The 25,740-nt window shown below is 39.7% G+C and overlaps 1 protein-coding gene across 1 annotated transcript; it reads left to right on the forward strand.

Annotated features, from left to right (window-relative positions):
- The first annotated feature begins 2,580 nt into the window (after positions 1 to 2,580).
- LOC147800639 (MAP/microtubule affinity-regulating kinase 3-like) lies at positions 2,581 to 20,164 on the forward strand. Its single transcript, XM_087137497.1, has 4 exons — positions 2,581 to 2,828; positions 11,579 to 11,753; positions 15,966 to 16,118; positions 20,010 to 20,164. Exons 2-4 carry the CDS (start codon positions 11,694 to 11,696, stop codon positions 20,103 to 20,105), a joined length of 309 nt encoding a protein of 102 aa, XP_086993623.1. The 5' UTR covers positions 2,581 to 2,828; positions 11,579 to 11,693; the 3' UTR covers positions 20,106 to 20,164.
- Positions 20,165 to 25,740: the final 5,576 nt, after the last annotated feature.

Genomic DNA, 25,740 nt, shown 5'->3' on the forward strand with positions numbered 1-25,740 from the left:
TGCTTGTTACAGCGGCTGAGAACACAGAGCAAGAGGAAGTTCGAGGTATGATAACATTATAATCCAAATAAAGGTGCACACACGTCGGATTTATGTTGACACAGGTTCTCCCTGGTAACGTACGCCGATTATCATTAATTTGCATCACACATGCCGTATTTGATATCTTCAGTTGGGGTTAACCGTACCTTTATCCTCACTAGGGTCAATTTGACACGGGGTACATAGCCCTATTTTCAGAACGAAGAAAATCAACAGATTTGGTCCGGTTGTTAATTAAACAAATACACTGTAATTTCAAGGGTGACTAGCATCGAGGGGAAGGGGTGTTCTCGCGCCCCCCCCAGGGGCGGATCCAGGATTTTCTTGTAGGCGGGGAGGGGGTGATCCCGGATTTCCAAAAGGAGTGGGGGTTGAACTAAAGCAGCAATGGTAAAATTTTTGTATTCTGGGCGCTCTATAGTGCAATGCAAATAATGTGCAACACGGGCGATTCACACTAGTGCGCCTCCAAGAGTTTCTCACGCGTTTGCCAATCACAATGACCGAAATCTGTCGGCCCTTTCCAAACGCGAATTGAGTCGACAGATTTCGCACATCGTGATTGGCCAATGCCTTGCAAACTCTTGGAGGCGCACTATGGTAAATCGCCCTGAAAAAAAATTGTAAATTTCAGGCAGAATGACTCCTCCTTTTTTTCTTCTCCCTCCCTCCCTCTTTTTCTTTTTATTATTTATTTATTTGGAGAACAAAAGGGGGCGTTCGACCCATCCCCCGGCCCCTGCCCCTATCGCTATTACACTGCTGGAATAACTTAACTATTTGACATTTGTATTGCATCATTGGATTGAATGACAATCAACGGCAATGTATTTTGTGCGCATGTGTACCAGTAAAGCATTATACATAACTAATATCCATCTTACTGTATACTGAAATCAAGCTAGTGCTGCACTGTGGATCTGGAAAAATTCATGTAAAATATTGAAGCTTACAAGAAAAAAATGGAAATCATTTCCAAGAAAATGGGATTAGCGAGTGGGGTGTGAGTAAGCAGAATCGCCGGGTGTGATAACTGTAAGAGTAAAATTGGGACGGTTAAAGGAGCAAACGGGGATGGCAAATGGATAGCAAATGCAATGGCAGGACGGTGAAACTAGGTCATAAATACAAGGTCGGAATGATAAAAATAGACGATACGCAATGAATACTGCAACAAAATATTTCTAAATACCGTGCTATCCACAATAGTGCGCCTCCAAGAGTTTGCAACTTGTTGACCAATTGGAATGTGCGAAAATTGTCGACCCAATGCGCTTTTGGAAAGGGTCGACAGATTTCGCACATTGTGATTGGTCAACACGTTGCAAACTCTTGGTGAATCGCCCGTAGGCCTATTCACTGATATCTCACCTATTCTTTGTAGCCAGGTTTTTAAAAATATTTTTTTTTTGTTCAACCTAAATGGTCAAACCCTTCGATTCACGCTATTTTGTAAAGAAGCTTGTACTGTTGAAACATGGAATTTTTTTCTTTGGGAACATCAGGAATCCTCGTTGCGTTGGTGGTGCTGTGTTCGTCGCATAATGTCATCGACAAGGTATTTTGCATGTCTGTCTGTGAGGAAATCTTGTCCAAAACTGACAGGAGCATAGTTATTCTTATTACCAGTGTTTATTAAGCATTTTGTATTGTTTACAACAAGTAGGTAAGAAACTCTTGAACTGATAGTTTTTAGTACATAGGATTAACAGGAGGTTGGATGAACAGTGATACCTTTCGTGCTAACACACTTCATATGCAAACGGTCCGCTACACATTAACCATGTGTAAAATAGGTACTGCAATTTCAAATAGCGCCACCAGTAAGCGCTTTCACACCTTGTAAGCACAAAATGTTTGCACACGCGAAATGAGATTAATTCGAACACCTGATCGGGGTCCTAAGCTCATTGGAAAGTTGGGGGGGGGGTACTTTGCCCGAGATAATTGTCCCAGTGTGATTAGTGTTGGGTAAACACATTTAACAGTGTTTTCGATGGCTGAATTTATTTTTAATCATTACAAAAACAAAAAAATGAGTGAGTGTTTTTCATGAAGGAATAAGAAAATTGTTAAAAATGTGGAAGTCGGAAATATTCGTGGTATTACGTTTACGTGTAAGTGCGATTTTTACATTTGTACTAAAGAAAGGGTTGATGGATAGTCCCATGGAGAGGTTTAGTTTACATCGCCTAATCAATGAATAATTCAGCTGTTATTCATTAAAAACTGTAAATGGATAATAAAATACAGAAGAAGCCTACCCGTCGTGACTCGAGCCTGCAATATAATCATGGAGTCCCCTTCTATTCGCTTTCCTAACAATAATTTGTTTGGAACAGGTGCAAGTGAATGTAGACACGAATGTAGGCCACACTTGGTTGGTTCTGGATAAGGGATTCCCCTTTGACATCACAGATAATTATGGGAAGAGATAACCATACCAGCTGTTTTTGTATTTTCAATGGGCCGATGATGTCATTCACTGAAAGACTCATCGGGTGGGTGCTCATAATGCGTCGGGATGCCGAGGCCTCTTCGGCATTGATCCGAAGAAACGAGTCCCGTTCGGTACTGACTCGGCCGGACTTCGGCGCATATTCGTTGAATGGTCGGCCATATTGATTTTCAGGATCCATGGCGCTGGGAATGTATCGCGGTTCTTGGCTGGATTTGTGGGAAAATTAGGACATGTACCTCAAAGCAGACTTAGTGCACCGAAACAGGGATTTTACAGGAGTGGCGCTGGTGATTTTCACCGCAAAGTCTTGGTGTGTTGCCGCTGTGTGAGTATTCTATTTGGCACGTCAAACGATGTTTCAATTTTCCCATTTGTTAACGTTGTAACTTACTTGATCACGCAGGCCTATATAATGTACTTGCATTCTGTGTTTAGTTGTGTTGCCTGGGCTTGGTCATGAAGAAGTCGCAACATGTATGGTCATGTCAGTGTCGCTCATGTAACTTTTTCCATTTTAGGTATTCAGGGGGTTTTAAACATAAATAGATTCACCATTGAAACTGGATGAGGTGGGATCATCAGATATGATCATGATGGCACAAGTACTTTGAAGTAGGCCTAGCCTAGGCCTAGAAAAGTTGCTGCAACTTAGTCTAGGCCAAAGATCATATAGCACCGCATAGCAGCGCAACATGGAGAACTTCACCGTGAACATATCTAATAATACACAGACTGAGCAATAAGATACTGCGTGTACCAGTGGGCTCTTCCAAAACTTGGGCAGCAGTTTAGATGTCTTGACATGGAACAGCCGCCAAGATGATGAGGGGTCAAGTGACATAATGTTCAATGACCTTATTTTAAAGATGGCGACTGTGAGAGCAAGCCCATGAGATTGAATGTGTGAAGCCAAAAAGACTGAAAAACACCAGAACCACGTGAGTGAAATCATTCAATAAATGGCGCTAAGAAAGCAGAGAGGCAATTGCACCTACGATTATAAGAGGGTGCGCCGAACTTTTTCACTACGCCGACATGCAAAATTGCATATACGGATGTGTGGCTAAGGATGGTGTGGTAGCGAGAGTCCATGCCACACTAGTGCGGCTGCTTTTGAGCAATCGATACGCCTGCGTAATGCACATTGATGCACAGGTGCAGGCGCCGCGGCAGCCACGTGCACCTGGTGGGCCTAAGCATTACCGTGAACCATGGAGGCGTATCATTTGCTCAAATGGTGCCCATGGTATTTACACCTTTTGGGCAGAGTTATCCATCTTGTGTCTTCGGCGCTATACGATCTTTGGTCTAGGCCATGGTAGGCTACACGTAGCAGCTAGTTCTAGGGCCTATACAAGTGGGCCTAGGGCCTACTACCAATTTTATTTAACCGTCGGGGGAAGAGTTCCATATTACAGATGCCAGTAATTATTCCCTACAGTGACCTATTCAGAAGGCAAAACAAGTCAAAAAAAGTTCAATTTAGGAGGGACAAAATCAAGTCGTTTGCATAGAAAACACTTAAAATTTTTCAAATCAGTCTCAAGGGTTTGTGCACAGGGTGTCAAGTGGTGTCCGTACATGGAACTCTTTCCACAGTTAGGCCTATTACCAAGCCTTCGGAGTGGAAATGAAAATGAAGTCACCAGGAGACTTTTCTTCTGGATATATTAGTTGGCCAGTTGGTAATCATAACTCACGAACTTGGATCCCTAACATGCTCAAAATGTCCGAAATCAATTGCTGAAAATTGTCTGATATTGCCTTCTTTAAAATTTAACATTTGAGCATCACATCCATTGTGTCAGGTGTTGAAATTAATGCCATCTGCTGGTCCAAGGCAAGTGGAAAAGTTTGACCGGCAGATCTGCAATCAACAGTAAGTATCCTAGTAGGCCTGGTACATGGTAGTACTCATGTACATGTAGCTGGGCTAGTGTTGAAAAATACTAGGTTTAAAGCCAACAAATACATCTGTGTGCTGATGGTGTTGATGTAAAGTCAAACTGATAAATTTTCTGCATTCAGTGCTTGCTCAACATGTGTACCGCACACCTCGAAAATATGATTGTACATCACAGACTGGTATTTTAAGCCTGCAGAATGTAATGAGAAAGTCATGTCCACTATAACAGCATCTGTAGACTTCTGTCATGACAGAATGCCACTTGAACAGCACCCTGCTTTTACAGCCTAACCAATTGTTTTCCAGTTGCTTCTTGCAGTGAGTGCTAACGGGAATACAACTTTGTATTGTTAATTTGTCTGTGACACCAGTTTTGACTTTAATACAGTGATGTACTGGTACATGTACAGTGCAATATGTTGTCAATTAGTGTGATACAGAAATAACATTTGTACATCTGCCACATCAATAAACCTGTGTCAGAAACCCTAATTGTTTTGCAAGCAGTTTTCTAGCATAAGATCATTTGACACAAAGTAATTGAACTAGCCTTTCTTCAGACATGACAAAACTTGCAAACGTTTTGGTACATGTGAATTACTTTTTGTGGCCTACTAGAAAATCAGCAAGTAAAACCAGCAAAATTCCCTAAATGGCATTTCTGTTGGCTACTATGAAAAATGAACATGTACGGGCAACAGGTCCTGTCTGAACGTCCATTGTTAGAAAATCAATTTGTAAGGGCCAGTTTACTTGGATAGTTGACTGCATGTTTGATGCTATCATGCCAGTTTGTAGCTGTGTGTGGAACATAGGGTAAGCCCTGCCTTTCAACTATTTTAATAACGCAGATTAGTGAAATGGTCATATCTTTGTCCAATCTGCCTTGAGTGTGCTGACCATAGGTTACTATAAGCTTGGACAAACTGTAGTACTTGAGTATTGGTTAATTTGTGCGTTAGAAAATAGTCCAACTTTTTCATAACATTATTTTCATAAATTAATTTTTCATGGCTGACACATGCAAGTACATGTATATAGCGGTACTTGTTTGCTTTTTGATTTTTTTTTTATTTAAAAGCTGAAGAATCTTGTTCTGAATCTTTTGAGATTATACTGACAATATGAGAGAATCTTACTCACATTTTGGTAATGGTAACAGATTTCGGTATTATGCGCATGCTCCATGTTTCATATACCAGTATGTACGATTTTGGATAGCGCCATTGGGTAATTTCTCATGATGTGTCACTCTAATGATGTTGTGATCAGCACTGAAGTCTGTGAAGTTTTTAATAATACTTTATTCATGCATTTGCCATGCCATTGTAATCAATGCAAAATAAATTAATTTAACTCTAACCCTCCCAAATCCTCCCAAATCTGTTTTTGCAAAGTGGAGGAATTTGGAGGATTCAGGGTGTATGGCAAAAGTGCATGGCTGATTTGAAGGATGCCATACGTGAGGGTCATGGATTAGACCTTATGTTATTTGTCCCCAGTCAAGCACAAATTCAGCCCAATATTTCTTTTGAATCAACTGCACAGCTCAAGAGTGCCATTTACACTGCCTCAAAATGACAGGAATTGTCAGACGATTTTGAAGGATTTGGACAGTTAGGTACACCTTCAAATGATATTTTCGAGGATTTTGGAGGATTTGGGCCGAATGTAATTTTTCATGTTGAAAATCTGAGGATTTCAGAGGATTCAGGATGGTTCCTAGAAAAAAGGCCGAGGGGGTCAGGGTTAAAAATGTTTGAATGTAGATTTTAGATGGCATACATACATGTGACATAACACAAACAAGCAAGCCAACATACAATGTAAATACTCTGTATAAAGAGGTGCTGTCACCTGCAGATGTGAAAGGTCGTGACCTAATGGATTGCACATGCTGTCAAATGACTTATTGTGCTTGCTTCGAAATCACAATGAACAGGAAAGTGTGCATATTCTTGATGCTTTCACTTTTGGATGGAGTTGGAGAACTGGGGCATGGAGGCAATGGGAGATTGGGAGCCATTGAAATAACATCTTAGATTATATTTTATGGTGACTATTGTGTATGCAGACAATCTCATACTCTCACAAAGCGGGATACATGTACACATCACAGTGAAGTCAAGAATCACTCAACGGAATTAATCAACAGAGTAATCAAATTAACTTCCAGTAAGTATACATATACATGTACAACCCGCATAATACTGTCAAACTTTTATACACGTGTACATGTATCTGTCCCTTAATACATGCGCATGTACGACTACACGTATGCATTTTTCACATTGTTATTATAATTATGTAACATGTCAACACACATGGTGCCAAGATAACCTGTTGCAATTATTTTAGCATTGTTATATTCTAAGGAAGTGCATAGCAGTGCTCCAAGTTAGATGAGGGCCCATGCTCGAAGGAAATAAGTTGGAAGTCTTTTTTTTTCTTTCAGGTCTCCAGTACATGTACATGTCATTGAAAACGTCTCATTATGCAAATGAAACAAACCCTTCCGTGTACATGTAGCAGTCTTTAGCTTGCCACAAGAAACTTGAAACTTCTGTTAAAAATTGGCGTAGGTGCCATGTGATGGTTGATAATAATAACTTATTCATTTGTAAAGCTTAAATTTCAAACTTATGTTCAAATGCATTGTACAATGTAGAAATGTGGTCCAGCCAATGGCATACAGGGGCGCCTCATGCAGTCACCAACAACCCACATTTACCCACATCTGTAGAGAGGAGACAGTAAGAGGCATTTACAGGTTTAGAGGTTGGAGGAAAACCCCAGAGTGGAAATGTCTGGGTAAAACTCACAGAATCAGGTAGGGACTGAAAACCCAATCCACATGTGGACTGAGCCGGGAATCGAACCTGGGCTGCAGAGGTGAAGGCGAAGGGGAGAACTTCTTCGCCAACCTGACTCCCCAGCCCCGGGTCATGAACTGCACAACATGCAGAGTACATGTATGCAGCAGACATAAACATACCAGTGCATACTGCTCTTGCATGCCATTAATATTTGGGTCTCAAAGGCAGTATGGTGTGGTGCTGTCTCTTGTTTCATGGCGTGTCGTTTTGTGTGCTGCTGATTTTACCCATGTGTATACAGATCAGTTGAGGCTTTGTCATCCTGCAGCAGTACCAGTTGTACAAATGGTTCTTGACATGTAGTAATTGAAATTTAGCAGTATATTCCGGTAGTATACATGTACGTATGGACAGGTTGTCATACTGGTAGTAAAACTCTGTTAACCAAACTGTAGGCATTAACAGAGACAATTCTGATTTCAATATACATTTAAATCTCCATAGCACAAAGTTGGAAAATCATTCTCACCAAAAAGATAAGGGGGGTATGCATAAATACCTCTCTAACTCAAAATGCCAGTCCTGCTACGTGTACATCTTCATGTACAGTACATCTGCTTACCTCAAAGTTTTTATGTGGCCAATCTAAAAAAAACAACACTGCCGTAACAGTTTCAAAAAGGGTGAAAAGAACATGAGACTTTAACATGAGACTTTAACATGAGACTTTAACATGAGACTTTAACATGAGACTTTAACATGAGACTTTAACATGAGACTGCTGAGTGCACTTCATCATTTCATGCTAGGAAGCTTGTATGCATATACATGTACGCTGCTTTTGTGATCGTCTTTTACATATCCGTGACCAGTTGCAACAAATCCTGGCTATTGGCCTGATTGCCCAATTGTAGATCGCACACTGGCAGTCCAATCATTGACTCATAACCCATCACAAAAAATCCTGACTGCTGAGCTAGTCTACTTGCTACCTATGGTAGTAGCTAGGGGCCAGTTTGCTTATTGCACGCTGCTGCCATAGGCATGCAGAACCTCAATCTGGCAGCCTTACACAATAAATAGAGCTGGTTCACTGATTCCCATGTAGGTTGCTTATGTAATTTTGCACATGTACATGTATGCTGCGTTAGTTCTTATACCATGTGATTGGACAAAGTGATTCTGACACAGTAGCTGCCAGTTCGTAGCTCTGCATGCCTATGGCGGCTGCATGCTAAGCGTGAATTGTACGTACATGTAGATTGCACACTAGCAATCCAATCATTGACTCTACTGCAGAAAGAAAGGTCATGTGATCAAATACAGGAAAACCAGTGTGAAAACATGGAACATGCATGGGACATTGTGCTATTGCGTTATCTACCAAACAACATAACAAATCTTTCAACATAACAAACCGTACAAAGGTACACAATTAAATGGGTTATTGATTATTCATCAGAAGAATAACAACTTTTGGGTAAAACAACAAAATCTTACGAAAATAATGATTTTTGAGCAAAAGCATACACAGTGGGAAAAAATGAAAAGAAAAATAGCCACAATGAAGTTTCCATTAGCCATTGCAGAGTACAATTTGCACCATTTGTGGAGGTACATGTATACTTATGACAGTATGGTACTCGGCATCTTTTGTTAGCTTCAAACGTGGATATCTCCAATGTTTTATCCATTCCTCCGATCTTTCAGTTATCGAATTTTTACTCGAATTTTAATTTTGGGTTCCATTATGTACAGCATGATACCACAAGTTGTGAATTATTTTGTTGACAGTTCTGCCAGATTTTCTGTGCTGTCAAGTGTTCTGTTTCTACTTCACCACAACTAGGCTATAGAAAGAGGAGCTTTATTATGTTAACAAGTATTGAATGTAGCCAAGTGGTTTATTATAACAGAGGTTGTTACAGCAATCTGTCAGTTTCTGACAAGGCCACATTTACTTGTGTATAATCACTGTACATGCATGTACCAGTAGCCAAAATTCTGTTTTTTTCCTGTCAAGTACAAATTTTCATTTCACCTAGTGGTTTGAGTTTACACAACTTCTATTTGTTCTGTAAATTCAGGTGAAGTACAGTACATGTACCCATATATGAAGTGAGAAAAACTGAAGCGAAGCCCATCTGGTTTCTGGTCCTGGCTGTGCACACATTCATGCAGGCAGTGCTCATTAAGTCATTAGGCAATTGTCCGCCAAGCAGGGAACCAGCCGAGGGTCAAGCTCAGGCATGACTCACGCTTCAGCTGGGTAGCTTGGTGCTTTGCCCTTGAGTGAGTGGTTTGAGCCATGAAGGTCAAAGCACAAGGAGTTCAGCTGATCACTCCAATGCTCTGACTACCAGTGTACATGTAAACACAAGGAAAGTAATAAACTTTAGAACTGGCATTTAGGGCTGAGTCAATTCGAATAATTAACTTTTTGAATATTAGACTTTCAATTTGATCGAATATTTCGGTCGTACTGTCAAGCAGATTGTTGATGAACAAACCATGTACCGGTACAAAATCAGTTGCAACAACGCACACTACTATTAAAGCTTCTCACATCTAGGAGTATCTCCAGCCATGATTTAGCAAGATTTAAGAGACAAACAGTACTTCTTGCCCCATTGAAAATTTCCTTTCTTTTTACATGTAAATGTTTAATAATTCACTTCTTGAATTGTTGTAAGATTTCTGTCACTTTTCAATTGAATCTGCTTGAAACAAGCCTCCATAGTGCAATTTTTCTCATTTGAAACAAAAGGAATTTCTCCCATCTTTTATTGTGAATTTTGCATTCCAATATTCAAATTTTGAAAATAATATTCAAATATTTGATAATCAATCGAGTATTCGGATATTCCACGCAGCCCTTCTGGCATTTAGTGCGTGGGCAGTGCATTTATAGCCAGGAAGACATTTATATCAGGTGTGATTCAGCTTTTCAGCTGATTTCAGCTTTTTGCTTTGTTTTAGTTTTTTACTCTGAATTTCAGTTTTTTTGTACACCTGCTCTGAAGTATATGTGCATGTACATTGTAAATCATGTGAACTTTTGAAATGTCATCTTCATGTCAGCTGTTGTCAGCTTTTTCAGTAGGTGGCCACATACCCCTGGTATGTGTACATGTCCATGCACATGCACATGGATGTATGCGAGGGTCAGCTTGTGGATTGATCTGCAACTGCACGTAAGAGTACATATAGCTCATGAATAGCATCAAGGGCATTCTAAATGTACAGGTGTTTAAAAATCTGCCAGAATGCAAGACAGAACCATGCTGATTTCAAATTTGGGGAATTGCTTTAGAACATTTTCTCTGAAAGTTATGGTAAATTTGTCTGACTTCAAAATAATGGAAAAAGCAAAAAATCAAATAAGTTTATATAATCTAACTTACTTTCGAAAGTCTCAAGACAGCACGTTATTGGTTCTGAAGAAGAAAATTGAATAATCTGGTACCCACATGTCACTGCATTTCTAGTAACAGAAATTCCTCTGTGGTACATGTACTTACATGTAGGTACAGTGTACATGTACTTTACCACATGCGTGCGTCGAGTTGATCAAGTGCTAAAGCGCGACTGTGTCTCAGTCTCACCCTTAAGGTCTTGGTCTTGGTCTTGACTTCACACCCTGTGTTCTCAGTCTTAGTTTTTGGTCATTGGGTCTCAGTCTGGAGCTTCAGGGTCTTGACTAGTCACTACATGTAATTATTATTATCAATCATTTCTGGTAATGACCGCTCGCAAGCCTGAAGAAACCTGTCGAGAGGAGACTGTGAGAAGCAGTTGCAGTTTTAGAGGTGGGAGGAAAACCCCAGAGGAATATTCTGGGTAAAACCCATGGAATTGGGTAGGAACTGAAAATCCCATCCACATGCAGACTGGGCTGGGATTCGAACCTGGACTGCAGAGGTGGAAGGCGAGGAAAGAACCGCTACGCTAACCTGACTACCATTGGAGTGGGATTCAGTTAATGGGTGGAACCTTACCAGTAGTTTACATGTATGCATGATGATACAAAATATTCACTGTAAAAAGCACATTTCTTGAAAGGACAGCCTGTTACGAGGGAATAAGAGATGCCATGCTTTTGCATAGCAATGATGGTGCTTTGGTGGAAACTCACCAACTGTGTGGTGGGCTGGATACCAATATGATATGATTCCCCAACCTCTCTTCTTTGCTAGTGAAGGGGAGGGGGGCTTCAAGTCTGGGCAGATGGGTCAGTGTTTTAAAAGTTGATATTCTGTTCAGGACATTAAAGTATTGTCTATATACTGGTAGATTGGTACAGGTAACAGGTTTGTCATTGTTTCAATAACCACGTATCATTTCTATTCGCAGGTCTCACAGCTAGCTGGCCCCTCCATTGTTAGCCACGGTCAGTTGCACACTGGACGCCTAGGAGTATTAAAACTACATGTAGGTTGTGATATTGCCACGGTTGAGCAACCCCGCCATGTCATCACGCACCCCTGTACTGTCCACAGTGCATGAAGATAGGAGGCATCATGGTCATGTGAGTAGAAAGTTCCAAATTTCCCATTTTACCAAGAAGTAATTAATAGCTAACCATTGTGAATTATGACAAACTAGAATAGTCAACAGTTTTTTACTGCTTTGATGTCGGATATGGATTTTTTTTACCCTTGGCTGTGCTATTTTGCTATTTGTCCTCAAGCAGTTGAAAAGGTTTGTACATCCCAGCGAAGCAACAATTATTGCTATTAATTTTCAGTGTCATGCCAAGAATAAAAAAGGTTTGGCCTTGTAAGAAAAAATCAGGTGATTGCAATATTGAGTACTCCACGACCAGCATTATAGGCCATTGCACCACACTTCCATACAGATGGTACACACTAGGCACATCAAGGATTTTAGGTTCTGGTTTCTTATTTTTAATCTTATTATTTTTTTTACATTGTTTGTATTTAAATTACTGATTATTGTTGAAAGAGCAGATCAAAATTGTTAATTTGAATTGATGCATGAGAAGTGGGCATCCTCCCCCAAGAGGGATAAATGAAGGTACTACTCTGTCAACCTGATGTACATTTTTGTTACAGCACCTTTGTATATTGTGGTACATCATAAATCTCCTTGCATTTATGCTAACAACAGTGGCGTATTTCACCTTTCTGATGCCTTGCACAACATGAAATATGACCTGATGGTATTTGTTTGGAATTGAATGCACCAGGATAATTGTCATATTCTAAAAACAGCTGCCCTTCTCTGTGCAGACTGCGAATTATTAAGTTAAGAGGTGCTATATTTTCACTGGCACACTTGTCCAAGACTTTTCAAGGGAAGAATGATTGTGCTGAAATGCAGTGAAGTGGCTGCTAGGTACAACTCAAAATGAAATCTGGTGCCCAGTTGCAAGGTTGTCTTTTCTTTGCTAATTACCAATATCTTGCCTATCAAGAATTCCCCTAATGACTTCACTACAAACTGCTTATAAAGTTCCCTTTGTGAATGTACATGTATGTGCCGGTATGCACACTACATATACCTTGACAACTGAGTTTAAGAGTGGCATTATGCTTCATCGTTGATATGTACTGGTATGTTTACATCATGTATGAGTAAAGTGTACTTTTACTTTCCTTTCCTCTGAAAGCTACTTTGCTTTGGGGAGGGTCATGTACATGTAGGTGTATGATTACGTTGAAATTAGGACAGATTCTTTGTCAGTTTACAGCTGCCGGTACATGTAACTTTGTGATTTTGTGTTGGACATACATGTATCGAGGTACATTCTAAGGGTAAAATCCCACCAAGGCCTTAATTGGATGCAGTTGTGAACAATTGTTCAATTTCACTACAATGGGCATACATGTACATGTACACGTATGTACATGCCTATTGTATGAAAATTGAACAATACACATACACATACATGTACCTCAGTTAGTTTGGCAGAGATATAGCGTTCTTCTTGTAAAAATGTTGCTGGCCCAAATTCAAGACTCTGACTTGCATCATTCAACTAGTGTTGTCTTTATTAATGACAATGGTAAATGCAGACCTATAGAGGTAACTTGGTGTGGCCCTTTGCTAGGTCAACAGTCCCTCAGACTGTGACACCCTTATAATGAAGTTAAGAAAGAGTGTGCTGACCCCCCCTTCCCCCCACACACATCTTGCACATGTCCAGAGCAGTACCATGTTGTCTTGTGCTCTTGTTGTACGGGTACTGTGCATGTGAGCAGTAACAACATGGGTGGTGTTATTCACTTTGCTCATCATCATCATCATCAAAGCTGCATCTCATTAGATAAGTCCAGGTTACTGCTGTGTATTTATACATCACAGTCTGGATTTTTAGTTTACATGACACTGCCGGTACCTATGAACCGATACTGTATGTATGTACCAGAAAATTTGAGGCTGTTACAACCATCATTTCTGTTAGCATCAGAAATCCAGCATACAAAAATGAGAGTGGGCATTTTTGTAATACAGCCTAATGGGGGAATTAACATTACTTACATTCACATTCATACATGTGAAAACAGACGGTAATACGTGTACATTCACTAACTAATTACCTCCAATTAATAATTGCTTGGCTTGGTTAGCTCCAAATTCCGTAAATACCAGTAGCCCGTCCTATTGTAGTAAATTGCTTAAAAATGTAAGGTGGTTACCCCCAGCCATGTGCAATACAAAGTTCATTGTACATGCAGTCCGTACTGTTCCTTAGGTTGGAAGGTTCTTGGGTAGAGATCACTGTCTCAGAATTAATTATTCACAAGCCAAAATTCATCCGTGCGACAGTTTGCGCACATGAATGATGCCAGCTTGTTGTGTGATGTGTCACATGCTACATATTATAAGGCTGTTTTGTTTGTTTTTGGCTTTATTTTCAAGCGGTGAAAAGCGTGCTTTTTTTGTTAAGTTTTAATTTTCCTTATTTTTTCCCCCAAACCCACAGACTCTGTACATGATTTTTGTCAGTGGCTTTTCAGCCAGTTTTTGATCTTCTGTCTTATCCAAATTTAAACCAAGTAATATGCAAGACCTTAGATTGAAGATGTTTGATGAATACTGACGACAAGCCATTATTGTACAATTCCTTGAAGGCCAGTATCTTCCAAAGTACAAATCTGATTAAGTTGTAAATTTGTGTTCAGCTTAGGTTCTGTGTGTTATAGGTGAAAATAAAGATGACATCACGATGATATCATTTTATTGTATGAATTATAATATATTTCTTGTTTCATTCTTCGTGTCGGCATACCGGTGAACAAAACAAGTTTCTAAATAACAAACCTTTTTGAGACAACATTAAAACCCTCCTATGCTGAAGTCACTCTTTGGGTCACTTGGTAAACACCTCAAAGAAGCACAGCTGTGTCATGTTGTGCACTGGACCAACGTGCAAGAGAGTGACCTTGGGCACTTGTGCATATTTGTGCTGTAAAACTAAAGGAGGGTTTTAATATGCACCATTGGCGGAAATGTTTAGGATGTCATGATCGTGTCATCGAAGTAGTAATTTTTGTGCTTTGCATATAACAGATCATCCGATCATCTTGAAACTTGGTGATAAGATATGCATATGTTGTGCATTCCAATGATGAAGTGATTTTTGACGACCTCATCTGCAGAGTTTTAAATTATTGTTATTATTTCCTTTTTCCCGTAATTTTTTTTCTACAGTTTTTTTACACTATTCCAAGTCAGATTAATTTGAAACTTCACACATATAAAATCTGTTGGGGTTAAAAAGAATATACCATTATGACAGTGACACCATGATGACATCATCTTGTGATTTAATATGGATCTTTAAATCTTTGACTGTTGCTGACAATTGATACATTTTTCTCATGGTAAACCCAGAAAAAGGCCTCGGGAGCTTTAGAAAAGTGGAAAAGCCTAGAAATCTGTTAAAAAAAGACATGAACTCTGGTTTGTTGTTGTTACTACAAATTTACACGTACATACAGGAGTAATTCTGGACTTGTGTTTGAGTTAGCCAGCCTTCAAAATTGGAAGGACCTGTCTTGAATTGTATGGGGAGGGAGGGGATTGGAGTCATTTATTGAAGGAAATCAACCTTACAAAGAGGGGCTTAAGTTCAGATAATCTGAGTTTGGAATGGGTTCAAGGTGGTCGAAGAGTTGCCCATGGGTACAGATACCAATTCTTCATAGTTGTACTCGAGCGTCTTATTATTTGGTTGCTTGGAATACTTTCCTATAATTACATGTAGTTTTAAAATCCTCAAGTTCACAACTACTCATTTTTCATGGTTTCGCTGCTTCAAATTCCTCATACATGTACATGCACATGTAAATACAGAATTTTTTATTTTTTTTCATTGGAAAGTACATACCGGTATATTAGTGTTGCGTTTAGACGAAGTGTTATATTTCTCTTTTCTCTTTGGTTATGTGTAGTAATGTGTAATACCATTCTGAATATTTACAATTCTCCAGAATAACTTTGTTATTGAAATGTCTAGTGATTACTCACCTTGAAATGGGAACTACAGTACATGCACCTGCTATACAGTACTATGTGTACATGTACATGTACAATGCGTTGTATTCAGTAAACTTGTACAGGTACTATGTAAACATTATGTGCACAATACTGGTATAGTGTACGTGCACAAAGTTTATGCGCTACACACGAATATCCTGTCACTGTCTGCCCACATCCCAAACATTGTGTTGTCTCATGCTTGGGATTCATCCAGTTCCTCTTTTTTCTTTAGGGAGACGATTCAAACACATCCTCGTCGAGAAGTCGGAGCACACGAATGGCTGATGACCAGCCCCATGTCGGGAGATACCGCCTCATCAAAACTATTGGCAAGGGTAACTTTGCCAAGGTCAAACTCGCTAAGCATATACCCACAGGGAAAGAGGTAAGCACAAAAGGAATTATTGACCCTATTCACAAGTTGGCCATATTGAGTTGAAAGCGAGGTTATTACTTTTTGTAATTTTTGGAACCTGGCATTAAAAATGGAAGGGATAAAATAAAACTTCCTTAAAGATTAATTTCATTTGCGATAATGAATAATTATAGATTTGTGATTTATTAGAATTTTTTCAGAAACATCTTTTTAAATATGAAAGTGAGGCTGGCAATCCTCAAAAGTCTGGCACCACCCCATTTGACAGATTATCTTAAATAAAATAAATGAAGGGAACCTGATCAAAATGGATCCCTTGTGAACAAGCGTTTCTTTGTGGTGTTATTGATCAATAAGTTTTCCGGTCAGTTGTCCATTTCTTCAAAACTTATCCTGGATCCAGCAGTGTCCAATATTGAACAATTGCTGTTTCATTTTGCTGGCCAGAGCTTGATTCTGTCAGATTCATCAGCATACGTTTTCAGATACTTTAGGAGCAGTTTGATTCACTGAAGGATCACGGAATTAAACATTCACTCCATTGGTCAGTCTTGACGTTGGTTTTCAGTCAAATGCATGGGCCATCACCAGAAGGCTTGTATTTAAACAGGTTTTTTGTGTTTAATACAAACTGTATGAATAGTGAAACAGTATTCCAGTAAACTCTCAATGTTTGCGTAGTCAGATAACACGCTTGTTTACAAAACGGCAAGTAGAACTTTGAAATCATATGTGATGAATCCAATCAGAAAAGGATTGAAAGGTTCAGATTTATTTCACCCTTTTTTTCACCAGCTTCTTGTGAATTAACTACTTACAAATTCTAGGTGGGAAATCTAGGTTCTAAGTCTTTCTTTTCCCAACCGCTTTTCAAAGAATTTTTGTTTGGCTTGTGTTGAATTCTCCCCCACAACCAGACTGCTTCCGGAGTAGTAGTGCTTACCTCACCATTAAAGCCTTTTCTTTGTACATGAATACAATACTTCTACGTGACAAAAATCTGGTGTCCGCAAAATAGGTTTTGATAAATACAGAGTACAGAACTGAACAAAAGGTTTGAATGGCAAACATTAGTTGGGTTCACTCAGGTCACATGCATTTTCAGAAAGTACACGCTTTTTAGCATCTAGCAAGTGGAAGTGTAACTGAATGACTAGTGTGGCTACTGGAATAAACTGGATTCAGTAATGAGAGTGAAAATGTCCCGTTGGTTTTTTTTTCTTATGCGTTGGGTTTAGTGTGGTGCAGGGTTGTCGAGTGCTGAGTTTTACTGTACATGTATGTGAATGTGCATCATTTGCATACTGTGAAAGTGGATCCATTGTGTTGGAATTTCTTTGTTTGGCCGGAGTAGGAAAAAGAAGTGGCAGTTTCAGTCGTCGAAATTTCTACTGAAAGAATGACAGAATGGAGTTCACCAAGGCCTTGTCAGCCAAGGCAGAGTTTACATGCAGTTTCGTTTTGTGTGTGCTTGTAGTTTGATTGATCAGGGGATTTTTTTTGGGCATTTTGACACATTGTTTAAATCCTTTGCTTGGCTGCCGTAGTGGAGGGGCCTGATTTTGTGCCTCATGGACACACATTAGTAGACCTTGCTTTCATTTAATGTCACAGCGAAACAAAACAACCACAAAAAAAGGAAAAACTCTGAAGATTGGTGGTGAATTAAACAGAAGTGTCTGTTGCCTTCAAAATTCAAAGAATGTTTGAATGCAACAAAATTGGATCCATTTTCTTAGGTATTGTGTAACTTATCAAATGTACTGGAACTCTATATAATTTTAGGCACATAGCAAAATGTGGTGTGTGTGACAGACAAAAATACATAATAAACAGCTTGGTTGGTGTGAGGACTATTGTTTGGATTTATTTCCTGGTTTTGACCTTTGAGCCTTTACGTTGAACACTTTTTACACAACCGCTACCCCACTTCAAATATTGTATTCAGGAATATTTAGGTTCTCATCTAACCCCAAGATTCCTTTTCTGACTCAAAGGCTTTCTTGCCCTGGGCAGGTTCAGTGAGTTTTCATGGACCTGATCAGTGAAGAAAATGAAATGCCCTTGGTGGTACACTGGAGCTGTTTGAACTCGTTGAATTTACAGTAGCAGCCTTTGTGTTATTCACCAGATTGCGCGCCGACAAAATCAAAAGGGGTCAGCAGGTAAAAACAAGGGAATTCAGACAAGACTGAGTAATTCTTCTCAGAAGTTCCCTCGCATGTATATGTGGAACACTTGTTTGCCACTCCCTCCTTAGGACTACCGCACGTCTTCCCTTGAAGAGTCCATGTCAAGTCAATTAGTCAGATGCAGTGGTCGCCGTTGATTTGTATTATTGATTGGCCACTAGGGTGAGCTCATAATACTCGGAAGTATGGGGAGAGTGTGTGTCCTGTGACTGAACGCTTGAAAAAGGCAGATGGAGTCAGTGACATCATCTCTTCCTCTCATTTCGTAGAATGTGAATGATACCGGTGCATTGCAGGGCATGGTGGAGTAAACTCCAGTGTTTGTGTCTATTCGTTTGAAGAAGTGTTCCTTTTTTTAAAAAAAATAGGTACTGGATTCAAGACAAAATTTCCCTGAAGTGGTTTGATCTATTGTGTAGACTTTTAACTTAGCATCAAGGAGAGTTTGAATAATTCAGCCCTTCATATGGCCGATTATCTGGTGAATTTGTAATTCCATATAGTTGTCAGATTCTGATATCGGCTAGTGGCTGAAGGGAGATTGAGATAACATTTGATGAACCTCTTGTGCCATTTATAAGGAAAGCAAAGAATTTCCAGTTGCATCACAACTACAAATGTGTGTGAAATACTGTCACTTGGAAATAATTGTACGCCTGAATTCATTTGGAATTGGGAGATTGTTAATATGAATTAGGATTGTTGAAAGGAAAAAACGCTTTATGAATTTACTGTAACAGCCTAGGCCCCTTTCAGAGGATACACCTTCAGTCCTTCGAAATCCGCCAACTGCCCCATGGAAAAATTGGGTACAGCCTCAGTCCTTCAAACTCCTCCGATATTTCTTCAATATATTCTGTGGAGGGGTGCCCACTGCCTCAATCCTTCAAACTCCTCTGATATTTCTTCAATATATTCTGTGGAGGGGTGCCCACTGCCTCAATCCTTCAAACTCCTCTGATATTTCTTCAATATATTCTGTGGAGGGGTGCCCACTGCCTCAATCCTTCAAACTCCTCTGATATTTCTTCAATATATTCTGTGGAGGGGTGCCCACTGCCTCAATCCATCAAACTCCTCTGATATTTCTTCAATATATTCAGTGGAGGGGTGCCCACTGCCTCAATCCTTCAAAATCCTCTGGTAGTTCCTCTCATTATGTCGAGGTATTGTGAATGGTATTCTGGAGCAGCATGGAGAATTATGTATGGATGTACATGTATGCATTTGCTGAACATAAACAACACAAGGTCTAACCCACAACCTTGAGACAATGCGTCTTGCATCCAGTGCAAATAGCAATGCAATTTTGCCATGCAGCGCATTTTACATGCATCTGTCAACTCTGAATAACGACAAATTTCACATTCATACATGTCCTAAAATTGTACTTAAATTGCAGAAACCTGGTATTCATGTGTTCTGCCAGTAAAGGAGTGCTTACATAAAGATGAATTCAGTACTGAACTCCACATTACTGCAAGGACCAAAATATAACTGCAGTCCCATCAGCAGAGTATCAACAAGTTCAAAGTACAAGTATTGCAGACATTTGCACAATAGAATCCTGACTACATGACAGTACCTGTACATGAATGTTGAAGCCAACGCAGGAAAAAATCTGCTGAAAAACACACTATGAAGTCATAGTTATTTTTAGTCTGCGTATTCTAAAGAGAGGTTTGTCTCTTTTTTTTCCACATTGCAGGTGGCAATAAAGATCATTGATAAAACCCAGCTAAATCCAAGTAGTCTTCAAAAGGTAAGAAATCTTGTCGATCTGTTTGATGCTCACTTTGCCTAATACGTGGAAATCTAGTCAGTTTACTTGAATTTGTCATTTGAACACGTTTTCAAGCAATGTGATACGTAGGCACATCTTTTGGAAGGTGGCACTGAATTTACACCTCTGTATTGAATTTGCAAAGAGCAGGCAGTGGTCTGTTCATTTTTGTTTCGCTGAAGCAAATTTTTGAAACTTGTATTTATTTCAGTTTTGTTAATAAATTTTGTTATGTGAATTTCTTCAAATGTAGTGTATGAGTACTTGTCTGTGCATGTGGAAGTGGGCTGAATCTAGGGTTTGTCTTACTAAGATTGATTTTTAGAGTTTATTGACTTGAACTGATTCTATTTTTTGTTGTTTTATTTGTTTGTATTTGAGAGTTCTTGGCAAGTTACATGTATTGACTTTGTACATGTATGTACTGTATTTTGGCACCTTTACTCAAACCTGTAGGGTGTATGTAACATCATATTGAAATTGGAGGGTTGAGGACTGTTAGGTAAATAAATTTTGTTTATTGTAATAGTTTGAGTATTACGTATGAAACCTGTATCAAGGAACATGTGGTGGTCCAAGCCCATCATTGCTCATTATCACTGCTGATTGTATCTCTGAGTGTGTGTCCACCTTAATCTGGTATCTTGAAGACTTAGGTGATTCAGAGTCTTGTCTTGGATGCAGTTCAGCCTGCCATGTTCTCTCTTAGGTACTGTAGATGGCATCTCACGCTGCATGCATTGCCTCATCATTGATGATCATAGCCCCAAGGAGATAGCCAGCCATCACCCTCCTTAATGGCCGTGGCTGCTCTGCCGGTTCTCTCCCTCTGTCTCGCACAGGGAGATGGGATTATACCCTTGAACAGGCCAGAACTGTAGGAATTTATCACATGAGTGGCGGCAATAATTTCATTGGTCTGTTGACATCCCAAAGTGCTCATACGTGTGATGACAGATTCTCCCATGTCAGCATGTACTGTCTGGCTGGTAATTCCCATCAGAGTGGTACCCTACTGCACCACTGAAAATGCCAAGCACCTGGCAGGCATCAAAGGGAACCAGTCTATATTGGAATGAGATAATGTTAGACACACTGTTCCCCAGGGCACACTGTGAATACAGTTATGCATGCACATATGCCAGCACTGTGGTATATGTACATGTATTTCTGTTGTGCATTCTTGGTGGAACCTGGGTTCCATACCGCTTTTTAGTATCAATTCCTGTGTTGATGCATGCACGGTAATGGCATGTTGTTCCAAATTACCCTATTCATTGCTTTATCTGAACCCAAATGAAAGAATTCTGTCTCTCTTTTAATGACATTTTTCCATTACTGTTCGGGTGAATTATGAAAGAGCGATCTGATTTGCAGTAAGTGTTGATTTTCCAGGCAAAGCACATTGACATACATATACATGTATATCAAGTTACATGTGCAAGAAATTATGCTTGAATATGAACGTCGCACCGGGAATCTGTGGAGACTTCAACGCCTACAGGTTCCATTTATCCACTATAGTTTCCATTTATCCACTGTGGGGTACTGGCAGTTTCCATTTATCCACTACAGGGTATTGGCAGGTTCCATTTATCCACTACAGTTTCCATTTATCCGATGTGGGGTACTGGCAGTTTCCATTTATCCACTACAGGGTATTGGCAGTTTTCATTTATCCATGAAAGGGTACCAGTAGAATAGAATGTCATGATAGATACATGTATTCTTACTCATGTTACATGTACATATACCGGTACTGTATGCAGTACATGTATATATGAGACGTATAGGCCTACATGCACCATTGATACAGCTGCATGCCAGCGTCGATGGTTTTCCAAATTACTTCTTAAATAACGAAGACTGGATGATACTCAAAGTTTTTCGTGTTGGTTGTGAGCAGCTTTTGATCCATTCCCACATACATGTACATGTACCGGTACAGTACCGGATACGTAGATGTAAGTGCGCATGTTGTGGACTTTTCCCCAGATTCCAGGATTTGGGACTCAAGAATATACAGTTGTGGATTTTTGCAGGTGTTGCTAATTCTTGCCCACTCTACAGTCAAAATATTTGATTGTTGTCATTGCTACAACCTCTGTGTTGGATGTTTGATTGCATTTGGGGTTTTCTGGTTTCCTGAACCCCATCCCACCCTCAAAGAGAAGTGCTGATGTGTACTTGAATCCTAGCTTTCTCTTGTGACCTATAGTTCAGCCAACATGAGAAGGTCCATGTAGCAGCCATGGTTTACAGTATAAGCTTCGTCATTTCAACAACAGTTGTATCACTCAGGGTGCTGTGAACTGCATGTAATTCAAGCCCCATTGAAAACTGTTTAAAATCGACATAATTCAGGGCTCGATAACATGCAAGCCAACATCGCTGAGGTTTCTCAAATAAGTATGAAGTTATTGTCTTACCCTTAATCTTTCCATTTCTTTTAATATTTGATGAATTAGCCAATTACATTTTAATGTCAAATTATTCAAAATACCGCCCCCCCCCCAAAAAAAGTGAGGGATCCCAAGCCCACTCGCAGCCGTTTTTCAAATGGCATCCCTCAACTTTCTCAGGCAATCAGGCCATTTCTCAACCATATCTTTCACAATTCTGCCATTACATGGAAGAGCCCCATAACCCAGGAGGGTGATCCGGACAAATCTCACCATTTTGGAGGCCTAATACTCTCTTTTTTCTAAAGAAACTGTAGGGGCACTCTTCATGCAAATGAGCTGGACAGAAATTATCACTTGAATTAGTTCACTGCACCCCTCAGCGTACAGAGGATTTTCCGTCATGTGATTTTTGACGGTCAGCATTCAATTTACACGGTTGTGTACGGAAATGCGTGTGCCTTCGAAGTCTCTCAACATTCTAGGGTACATGAAACGGCCAATAGAAATATCCAGATTCAAAAATGCAGGCACCTCCAAGGACAAAGTACACTTCCTGAAATGCCTTTGCCCGTCATGTTACGTCACATGAAGAACCTCCATTGCCTACGGTTGGTCATGTCATAGGTTATCGATAAATATTCATACTATCGCAGTGTTATGGTACATACAGTACTCAGTAGGCAGCGTGGATTGAAAGACTTTGCAGTGACCTTTAACCTCAGTTTGATGCTCTGTTTTTATTCTTGGTGACTTTCATGCAAGCCCAAAATACGTACGGTATTTCACTGCAGATTAACCAATGGTGGGCCAGTAATTATCAGTCATGTATGACCATTTATTGAAATCAGAAAAAAGACCAAAATAACAACATTAGTGAAACAAAAGTGATGTTCATTTTCCCACTTGAAGACTTGATGCATATAGCGCTGATGTGTATACACACCTGCTAAGCACTGTACATACATGTACATGTAACATGTGTAAGTTAGTCACATACAAGGTATATCTTGTATAGTGATTTATGGCATGTGCCTAATAGGGCACACACACCCATACAGATATATGTTGCACAGGAAATAAATGCATATCTCTGCTGAAACTTTGATCACTAGGGAGAAATTAACTGTTAAGCCTTTTTGACCATACCATTTTGCCACTACCCCTGGTATTGTTGATTTATTGTGCTTTCACCGGTATTTTTATACAATGATGAAAGATGATGAAGTGGTCAAGTGGTGTGACTTAATAAAACTGCCAGTAGAGTTTGCAGGTGGCAAGTTCAAATGTTCTGCTGCAATGCTGAAATGGTCCACACTGTCCTCGTACATGTAGAAGAGATGTCTGTCTGGATGGCCGTGATGTGGAGAGGCTCGGTGTGGTGGTCTTGTGCATTTGGAAATGTCAACCTACCAGTATGGAGTGAATAAGAAAAGAGAAACTCATGCGCTGTCGCTGTCCATTTTGAAATTCAAGTATGGAAGTCAGCCAAGCTCAACACTTGATCTTATCCATGTTTACATGTACCTGGGCCTCGGCAAGTGGTTGATGTGGTGTACACCGGCAGTGTGAACAGTATGCCTGGGCTGCTCTTGCTTGGCAAATAAAAGGAAATGGGGCAAATTTAACCGAATTCCATGAAACAAGTCTAACAGACATTTGTCACTGGATTGCCACAGAAGTGTTTTCAGTTTGCACTGGAAAGAGCGTTTGACGTTCTGAGCATTTCATATTGATATATTACTTAGGTTGTGACATCTTGATGAAAGTGGACATTACGTGGGTAAAAAGTTGGCAGTGCGTATTGATTTCCTTTAAGCAAGATTAATTTTAAGGCCGGTCAACTCAAAAGTAGGGCTGGTAAATTGCAAATCATTTTGTTAGGCTAGACCACTTATGTGAAGATGTATTGGGATGTCAGAGGATATTAAAATGCAGGAATTCAACCATCACAACCAGTGATTCAAGCTTAAGAGTGTACAAATAACACTTTCTACTTAAGCCTGACAAGCTTGAAGGAGCAGCCATATTAATTACAAATAGCTTACACACATTGCACCTGCCATAAGTGTTTGAAAAATGGTGACTTTTCCAGATCACTCTGTATACTCTTTATAAATTCTGTGTCCTTAAACTTAAGAAACCTAAGGGGGGAAACTTACATAAATCGCTTTCTTTTTGTTTCTGTAATTTTTGTAATGTAAAAATAAATTGTACATTCAAATCTGGCTTGGAGTTATCTTTTAATTGCTTACTTGCTGTCAAGGGATCATATATGACTTGTAGCAGGTTTTCTGCCATCTGTGCTATGCTATGTACTCCAGGTTTGTGGCAAAAAGTGACATACAGTAAATGAGAACAGTTACATGTTTATGAGGGCCTAGGTCCAAACTTGTGCTGCATTTTCTTTTCCATAGGGAAGATTCCAGAACAGCAGTGGTAGATATACATGTACATGTACTGATGGTGGCGAGAGTAAAAGCTGACTGGGGGCGTGTTGGTTGGTGAACATGCACCCAAATGATCTGAGGATTACCGAGGGGCTGACAGTGCCCAAGCAGCAGTATTGTGTAGTGTTAAACCTACACAGGATATTAAACATTCAAGAACTGGGATTACATGTATTTGTCATGGGCAACTTCAGTCTGAAATCTGAGGTGCCTCTACAAATGAGAATGAGAATCTGCATGTACATGTACATGTAATTCCTGACGTACATGTACATGTAATTCCTGACGTACATGTACATGTAATTCCTGACGTACATGTACATGTAATTCCTGACGTACATGTACATGTAATTCCTGACGTACATGTACATGTAATTCCTGACGTACATGTACATGTAATTCCTGACGTACATGTACTGGTAGTTATAGTGTGTTCCTGTTATCTGGGACGTATCAGATTATGATTAAATGTGTTTCCTAGTAGCATGGATATAATGGCTAACCTCTATACAATGGTATTGTACCTTTGTTGGTATTGGAATGAAAATTGCAAGATCTACTGCGAGTCCTTGTTCTTTTTTGCATCCACACACGGATTACATATGAACTGTAGAAAGGCCCTTGGCCACTTGGCATGTCCTCTCAGAATCTCACAAGGGCATCCTCCATAGTGTGCTTTGTAATCTGGCGCCGGACTTGGCTTTACAGAAGCACAAAAGTTGTTGAAATTTTTTCTCTGTATGTTGTCATTTAATGCTTGTTCTGTGTGTTAAAGAGTGTTTTTTTTTAGTTTGCCGTTAAGTT

Source organism: Acanthaster planci, linkage group LG01 (assembly GCF_054643075.1).
Source record: "Acanthaster planci isolate LZ-2023a linkage group LG01, COTS_SCS, whole genome shotgun sequence".
NCBI classification, from domain to species: domain Eukaryota; kingdom Metazoa; phylum Echinodermata; class Asteroidea; order Valvatida; family Acanthasteridae; genus Acanthaster; species Acanthaster planci.